The sequence below is a fragment of the Dermacentor albipictus genome, chromosome 3 (genome assembly GCF_038994185.2).
Source record: "Dermacentor albipictus isolate Rhodes 1998 colony chromosome 3, USDA_Dalb.pri_finalv2, whole genome shotgun sequence".
NCBI lineage: Eukaryota > Metazoa > Arthropoda > Arachnida > Ixodida > Ixodidae > Dermacentor > Dermacentor albipictus.
Genome location: NC_091823.1, coordinates 89,218,957 through 89,228,161, shown reverse-complemented (window position 1 = coordinate 89,228,161; position 9,205 = coordinate 89,218,957). Strand labels below are relative to the sequence as shown.

The 9,205-nt window shown below is 44.5% G+C and overlaps 1 protein-coding gene across 1 annotated transcript in view; it reads right to left on the bottom strand.

The window, feature by feature from the left end:
- Positions 1-3,378: 3,378 nt before the first annotated feature.
- Positions 3,379-9,205, bottom strand: part of LOC139057462 (nucleolar transcription factor 1-A-like) — a 30,112-nt gene continuing 24,285 nt past the window's right edge. The window contains exon 15 of the mRNA XM_070535778.1: positions 3,379-7,303. Coding sequence (XP_070391879.1) covers positions 7,178-7,303 — 126 coding nt within the window. The 3' untranslated portion in view covers positions 3,379-7,177. The remainder of the gene's footprint in view (positions 7,304-9,205) is intronic.

The window sequence follows — 9,205 nt, the reverse complement described above, 5'->3', positions numbered from 1 at the left end:
GGCAGCTTGTTTAGCAGCAGCGGCATTTCGATCGCTTGCTTCGCTCATTGTTCAGAAAGTGAATGGGAACACGAGAACTCATGGCTCGGGCGGACCCGTGGTGGAGCGCATTCTCGAGCGGCAGTGGCGCCACAGGCGAAGTAGCGCCTGCGCAGTGGGTCCAAACCCCACGCCAGCACCTTCTCTTCGCATACTTGATGAAATGAGCGCTGCGAAGACGCGCACGAAAGAACACATGTACGACAGACAAGGCGCTACTTCCAACTAAATGTTTTTTGAAGAAACAGAACTTTAAATAGATGCAACCAAGAATGGCCCAACGTGACATCACGACCTCCCTATCTCTTCAGAAAAGCTATCTCTTTTTCAGAAAGCGTCACTGAAGGGCAACTAATGCACGTGCCCTCGGCCTTAGCAATGTAAAAGGCTTCCAATATCTCCCGTTCTAGTCTATCTCTAGACCATGCCAGAAACCTGGTGTCGCGAAGATACAGACGGCAATTGTGGCGTTTACAGTGTTCCGCCAGATGGCCCCTCGCATGTCTGGTGGCCATCAGCAGTGCACTTCCCTCCTCACCCTTTCGCCATACATTCCCTCGCTTGGTTCTGCTGCACCCTCTTCCCCAATTTCCTACTCACGCCTCTTTGCTCTCGCCACTTTTTTTCAACCCTGCTGTGCACCATGTTTGCTCTCATCTTTCGCTGTGCTTGTTTGTTCGGTTATGCCAAGGAACGATGCCGACACTCACCGGAGGAGCAGGTACGCTGCACTCTAATATTTCACTGCAACGCAAAGTGAGCAGGTATCGATGCTATGCGGCATGCTAGGCCATAGGGGATGAAATTGTCTTTCTCTATGCGATTGCTGCGACGGACACTATCGCCAATCGAAATGGCATTAGAATGAGCCCATAACTTACGCTGTAAAATAGGCAACATAGTGGTGTAGGTGTTCGGTGGGCTTGCATCTGTCTGATAGCCTTCACTAAAAGCTGTGTTAGGCAAGGATATGTATTTTTAGCATGTGGTGGCACATGTGCTCCTGAACTCGGTTGCTTCACGATGCTGGTAATCTGTTGTAATTGCTACCTAAATATATATATGTATATATATATATGTGTATATATATATGTGTATATATATATGTGTATATATATATGTGTGTATATATATATGTGTATATATATATGTGTATATATATATATGTGTATATATATATATGTATATATATATGTATGTATGTATGTATGTATGTATGTATATATGTATGTATGTATATATGTATGTATGTATATATATATATATATATATATATATATATATATTTTTTTTTTCATGAGAAAACTACGTCGTTGCCCTTGGCGTTCTTTATGAGGTAAAGTTCAGCACTGTTGATGTGGCATTTTCATTCACTTATAACACAAAACCACAAAGCTTCATGATAGGAAAAAGATTGTGGTTCACCTGAAATCCAGCAGGAAGTTAAAAGGAAACACATGCAGGTTTTAGAGCATCGGCGTTGTCCCTCGTAACCGAGCGAATGATGAAAAACAGCAATAGCGAAGAGAGCGTGTGCAGGAAAGAGGGAAAGGAGGGTGCAGAGGAACCATGAGGCAGAAAACGAGGGAGTAGGTTATGGTGAAAGCGTGGGAAGAAAAGCGCAGTGCCATGCATGACGTGTTTTGCAGCAACGATGACTACAAGATGGCATCAGGGCAGCGCACGTCGTCTGTGTGGAAACAAAGCGCTGCATGAGCGGAGTTCCGTCTGCGACGGCTGCTTTGAATCGCACCCCAAGTCACCCATGCACTGCCTCTCACAATCTCCTGATTAGCGAGGCAGTCATACCACACTCTGCTCAGTTTGTAACATGCCGCATGAGACAGATTGTCTGTGCCAGCCAACGTATTGTGAAATGAAAACGCATATAGAGCTGCACTCTAATTTCACATTAGGGAGTATTGTAATCATCTGTGAATTTTTTTCAGGGAAGAAATTTTGCAGCTGAAGAAAAAATTTTTCCTTGTTTGGGAACTGAATCCAGGAATAGTGCCTATCTGGGCAGTCACTCTATCTCAGCTGATCAGGAGGCCAGCAGATTTTGACAACTTGAAGTGCATGGGCACTAAATATGGCAAATCAGTTCCGTGGAAATCTGCAAGGTGGAGGAATGATTCATGAACAAGCGTCGCCTACCTGAAAGTAGCTCTGTGTGGATTTCTACAGAACCTATTCGTTCCAATAAGTCGTTTCATCTCATTATTAAAAGTTAGTGCTTGTGTTGTGTTTGTCGGTCTTCATGGTTTTTGAGTTGTAAACATGCGAAAATAGTACTGTTCATAACTTTCACAGTTTCTGTCTGCTACATCTACATGAGCAATGTGTTAAGCAGGATTTACAGTAATTGCATTGCGCAGCTCAATTGTACAAAGGAGATGCATAGTGCAGTGCTTGGTGTGCTGAAGCAAATACTACCACATTAGAGGTTACCCTGTGTCGGCTGAAGGTATTAGCTCTTTCGTATAGTCGCCACTAAAGCCTTCTGCACTGGATGCAAGGCACCAGAACAATTGAAAAGCATAGTGGCAAGGAATGCTCCATCAGGAATGGAGGCAACACTGCATCAGTGGCACTCGCAGTCTTCTCTTTAACTGCAGACAGCAATGGAGCGTGTAGAAGTACTGAGCAAAATGTGACACACAAGAATGAGCGACTTTCAAGTCGACCTTGACATCGTGGCATTTCAGTACGCCGGAAAGACCACATTAATGGCAACTTACAGACAGCCATTTTGGGCCGACCTCCCCTTGTTTGGTGTCTGCCAGTGATCATCGCAGGAATCCCACAGCACCTTGCAACAAGTCACAAACGTGGAAGGCAAGCAGTGCTGCTCGAGGATTTGAACGCCAGACCCATAGATTACCAGTCGAGGATTTTGCCTTTGAGCCTCTCGACTGATGCTACAGCGCAGAAGAGTACCGAGCATGGAGAGAGTGCTTGTGCCGCGAGCTGCTACCATTGGCTGATGCCCTCTCTGCTCCTACTCTCCACTGGGTAGTGCTAGCGTCACTTCCCTCTAGCATGTTGTCGTGGAAGACATCTTGGTAGCTTTCTTGGTAGAGACATCTCGTGGCTCCACTCCACGAGATGTGGACCGCTGCATCCAAGGAATGTTTCATTCAACAGACCAAAGAGCTGAGCAGCACAAGCCTTAGTTCGCCATTGACACTGAGCCAACGCTACTAGGAAGGGCATTTCTCCAGTTAGCATTGCAAATGCTGTGTATGTGTTATTTCATTCAGGGTTCTGTAATTGGAGACGTCAGCCCACCTTGCTTCAACTTTCGTGGTAGTAAAAGCAGTACTAAACACAGAACACTTTGCAGTGTTTTGACACCTTTATTTATTAAAAAAAAAAAAAACACCCTTCTGCGTCCCTGTTAAGGCAGAAAACAGACTAGTTGGTGATGATGGAATAATGATGGTGGCAGTTTGTGTTATGGGTGCCTACACAACGCACAAGTTGTACTTTTGTACAAACTCTAGGAGGAAAACGAAACGACAATAAAACTCGACAGTATGCCGCAAGGATTGGGGGTACTATAGGCAGGGGCTATTGTGCTTAAGCCCATTAAAGAAACTGGGAGAAGGGATATGCACAATTATACAACATGGCACATGCATACATGCAAGCATACCTCGTACAGTGATGGCACATTATATCGCATCAGTTCTCTCTCTAGGGCACACGGAAAGGCACACAACTTGTCTCCTGCACTAAGTGGCCTGTTTCGTATTGTAAGGAACCTATGAGCCTCTGCTCAGAATATACAGCAATCCCGGGCACCAGCTTGCTCTAGCAGCAGAAAAGGCCACAATGCGCACAAAAGCTGTGAAGCTTGCCAGTGATCTTTTGGAAACTGTAAATTTTGAAAAAATTTAAGATGGCAATGGCCCTATGTTGTGTTGACACATGAGCCTGCAATAGCTTTCTACTGGCTAAATCACTGGTTCATCTAATGCACAACTTTCACACAGAGGCAGCACCTTGTACCTTTCGTTTAATACCATGCTGGGATGCATATTTATTTTATCTACGATACACAGTTTGTCTGAAAGGTTCATGAACAGCGGGATCTGCGAGAAAGCTGAACACTTCTGCAGCCTGGCATTGTAGTTTGCACTCATATTTGTGAACATTGTATTGTTGTTAAAGGAGCTTCGAAATTCTACATTTTCCTATATGCCGTGGTTCATAAACTTTTTAACATTCCGCGGTGGTGATGCACCACAAAATGAAATTTTCTCGCTGGGAGAGATGGCAGCACAGTCTGTTCAAAAGGGGCAAAACACCTGCCATGGAGATCAGTGGAGTGCACAGTGGTTTCTGATAACACCACTGTTCCTTCCACTGTGCATTCTTCATGCACAATGGAAGGAACAGTTCAACTTAAGATATGCAAATTTGATTTAATTCATGAGGAAACAGCTAAGTACTGCATCTAGCCATGACGTTGAACAAGATGCACCATGAAGTGCCGCCTCTGTGACAGCAGTACACGTAAATGGTCCAGCAATTTAGCTGGAAAAGTCTACTACATCTAATTCCCGTGTCAATGTGCGATTCTGCACATCCTTAAATTATGTCGCTTGTAACATTCTGCAACAACTTGCCATGCAAGGCAAGTTAAAAGTGAGGCTATCAGTGATGAGCCACAGCAACTTCTGAAAAGTACTAAACCCCAGCCTCCCCATCATGAAACTTTGGCTTTGGGCTCAGTTCAACGACTTCTCGCCGAGACAGTTGAAATATAGTCTCGCATCTTTGGAAGGAAGCCACACATACCGTTCCTGAAAGTTGCCCACAGGACATGGGCAAAAGTTTACAAAAGTGAAAAAAATGATGCTACTGTCCATCTTCGTGGTGGAAACTTGCAGCCCAGCTAAATATGGATTCTTACCTTGGCAGAGCTACCTGGTTCTAAGCAACGTTTTTTTTTTTTTCGTTTCATAGGTGCTGAAGTACTTTCTTGCTTAATGTTAAAATTGAATCAATTCTTGCAGTGCAGCTCGGGCTTTTTAACAATGCATAAGCTCACAAATCTACTAGTAAGAAAAATCTAAAAAGATCTCACTTTCATCAGCATGAACAGTTAGCAGTTAATGGTATAGACACTCACTTCACACTCAAAGTGACTAAATCCACAAAGCAACAGCCAAGGCGCAGAGCTTTAAGCAGTGCCACAACAGGTCGATTTGAAGCTACACAGTCAGCTTGAAAACAATGACATCACAATTTTAGGACAACTTGTGCTGTGTTATAGTACTTGCCTGCAGTTCTGAACGAGAAATCATTAAATAAATGTTTTGTAAGTATCGTGGCACTATATTTGCAGTGAAAATGACAGAAGACTTCTTTTCATCACATGTGCAGCCACCTTTCATAGCTGCCTTGGAAGCGACCAAGAAATTACAAATACCAGTTATAAGAGCGCAGTATCACATTGAATAATATGCTGATGCCGAATGCAATTCCAGCGCTAAATCAAGATACCTTTGCTTGCTTTGCATTATAATGAGTCTGCTACGAGCATATCTGAGACTGAAAGTGCTTAAATAAAGTTCAGTAAACAGGTTCAATGACAAGGCCCTAAAGCCAGTAGTGCTTGCTTGACTCCACACGAGGGGTCGCATTAAGCAGCCAGTATTGTGCATGCGGGAAAACAGTACATGCAAGCGACTTCAGTTTTCTGAAATTTATATGCAGTGAGTATTTTGTTTAAGTGTTAAGCTGAAGGACACGTCGCAATGCACAACCGTGCCAGTGATTCAATAAAAAAGTTCGACGAGAGCAGAGCAGATTAAAACGTACTATGCCCTAGAGGGCACAATTGAAAGGCACAACACAAGAAGAAGCAATGCCAGTCAGGACCTGGAACTAAATCAGAAAGACTCGAACTAGAATGGCAAGCTGCGACAATGCCAGATCACAAAATTTGTATGTCAAGGGGACATGCTCGGGACAGCACAGGCCTAATAAGATGCCTTGGGCTTCATGAAGCAGCTACAAAGCAATTTTAGCCACATGTGGTTTACGGAAGTAAATGCTATTAAAAGAACATAGAAGGCAAACAGCTGGAAAAACCTTTCTGCATTGATGGTGAGGAGTTTCCAATCGGGCCGGGAAGCACACAACTTCCATTCCAGCATTTCGTGAGGAAATGGGAGAACTAAAGAAAGCACTAGATAAGATTAACCATTCAATCCTCTCTGGCCTGAATAGAATGCACATGGTAGCCCGCTGCTCACCATTAAAAAGTTAGGCCACGTGAAACATGCTCGTAACACGTACGGTGGAAGCATAAAAAGATAAGCAGCATTGTGTAGAGGGTACGAAAACTTGCTATCGGTGGCCCTGACTGAGTACGAAAAATCGGTAAGTGATAACGCCAGCAGTGGCCAGCAGACGAATTACACCATATAGACAAAAAGCTTCACAAGCAGCCTCGCTCCTGGAGGAAATACGGAAAGCGTTTCAGCACGAGAATGTTTCTAAAGGCGTGCTTGGCATGGCAGTACGAGCACATGCACTGGTGAGTTAATGTCATTATCACGGGCTAGTTTTCACCATTCTTTCAATGCTCTCAAATAACGGCAGCGATTGGAACACTGTGCTTTGAATTGTCAAAGGCACGGCAGCACCGCACATATGATGGGATCCCTCCTCAGTATTTTACTATGAGATATGCAAAGCAAGCCTTCATCAAGCTTGCGACGCGACATTGACATTTCTTTTTTTTCTCTCACAGTCTCTTTTTCTGCCTGTAGCAACACAGGGCTGGCAACAACACAAGTCGAGCTAACACACTGCAGTTGTAGCGTTCGCTGCAATGTCATGTAGCCACCGCAGATAGTCTCGCAGGCACTTTATAGATAGAGCATGGAGAGGTTCCAGAACTTCAGCAGCACCAACGTCTGCATCTTCACGGCTAATAACAGTCCGTGGCGAGGGCAAGACGGTTGAGGCGACAACTGCGCGCGAGAATGTCTACCACAAATGACGTTGCTGTACTCCGTCGCACCACTGTTTTGTCCTACAGCACAACACAGGAGGCTTGTCCCCATCCTTGTAACAAGGAGGGGCACAGTGAAAGCATGCGGCACCAGCTGTGGCAACCTCAGTCCTTGCTGTCTGACCCCGACTCGGAGTCGTCATTGTCGTCACTGCTGTCTGAGCTGCTGTCACTATCACTCTCACTGCTGTCATCCTCGTCATCCTCTTCGTGGTTTGTGTTGGGCTCGTTCTGAGGAGAGAGATTGAGGAAACATACCTAAATGTCAAACAAGCACAAATGACAGACAGAAACAAAAGTGGGCGTATTAAAACTGTGTACAACTATATGCAGGCAAGGGACTTGGTCTTGCAATAAAACAGAGATATACCAAGGAGGCGAGACTTCCTCTCCATAAAACGAAAACATGATGTCTGCGAGCAGCCTAAAAGCAAGGCAGCTTTATTACACTAGTGCAGATTTAGTGTGTAAAAATTAGTAGCTCTGCACGCTCAGCAACTGGTGCCTCTGGGATGTCAAGAATGCCTTATGCAACAGAATAAGTCAAAAACAAAGGTTCCAGTCGTACCGCTACTTTCAATGACCATTGAAACAACAGGCTATTAACATCTGAGCCTAATCGGCTCCTTTGTGCGAGCCTGCAGAAGGGAGCCAAAGGTGCTCAAGGATTTCAATGATAGGTCCTCACAGATGTGTCCCGTTTTTTTTTTATTTGCCGCGCTAGATCAGCATACTTCAACAAAATGATGGAGTCAAACCTTGTTTTAACAAAGTTGCATAGAACCTTTGTTGTATTTTGTATTCACTATAAGCATATATTTGCTACATGCTGATATCAGTAATAAACATGTTATATTTACTTTGTTATATCCGACAATTAGTTACCGCAGTTATTCGAATCTAGGCCGATAGTTTTTTCCAAATAATTATATACCAAACTCTAGGTTCAGCAAACTCTAGATTCGAGGATTTTTAAAAATGCGACAGTTTGTAAATTGAAATGATAAATGTAGCGTATAGCTAGCGCCATCTAGAAAGCTCAGCATTCCAGCCGCTATTAGCCGTGCCAGTAGCCAACTGAAATACACGAGTGACGTTGCTTTGCTGACATGTGTCATCGGCATGTGGCGTGGTTGCCATAGGTGGCATAGGTTGGCATTTTAAATTTAATATTTGGGGTTTTACGTGCCAAAACCACTTTCTGATTATGAGGCACGCCGTAGTGGAGGACTCCGGAAATTTTGACCCCCTGGGGTTCTTTAACGTGCACCTAAATCTAAGCACACGGGTGTTTTCGCATTTCGCCCCCATCGAAATGCGGCCGCCGTGGCCGGGATTCGATCCCGCGACCTCGTGCTCAGAAGCCCAACACCAATAGGTTGGCATAGTGTGGTGTTACCCACATAGGCGATGCCACTATAGTGCCACTTTCAAACGAAAAGTTGTGCTAGCCGCAAAGGCATCGTCAAACATTCAAGCCAGGCGGGGCTTTGGCGTCGATGAGAAAAACGTCCGTCATTGAAGGGGTAACAGGGGACGCTTTTTGGGTGTGCCACAACGAGGAGATGACAGCAATAAGGAAAATACGCGCGATAACGGAGAGGAGCTGTTCACCGAGATTGTGCTACATTTCAACGTGTGCAAGCCATGCCGCACTGCCTGTGAAAGCATGGGCGCGCCGACGCGAGCTTGCGCACGTCCACAAGCGTGAGTGGTCTAGGCTATAGTGATGAGGCTATCAGCGATGATAGCGCAGAGTGAGTTCGGCATGTTCATATTGAATAAATTCTGTTGTCATTTTGTGAACGTTGTCCTCACGATTTTGATCGGTCTACATTCGAGGTAGGTTTTTAATTTTTTTTTTGGCTTTGGACATTCGGGGGGTCGGCTTAGAATTGGGGCTGGCCTAGATTCGAGTAAATACAGCATACCACTGTTCGTTGTATTGAGGTTCTAACTGTATTGTGATCAGAAATACTATGATGTCCTGAATCCAAACAGATGCATTGACAATAACCCAGCTCAACTGCAAGAGTTTCCAGAGCTAACGGCTACTTACTATTAAGCTTTGTAATCTGTAACCAGTTTCTGCTTCTTATAAGACAGGAAATGCAGAAGTGGCTCTTGTGATGA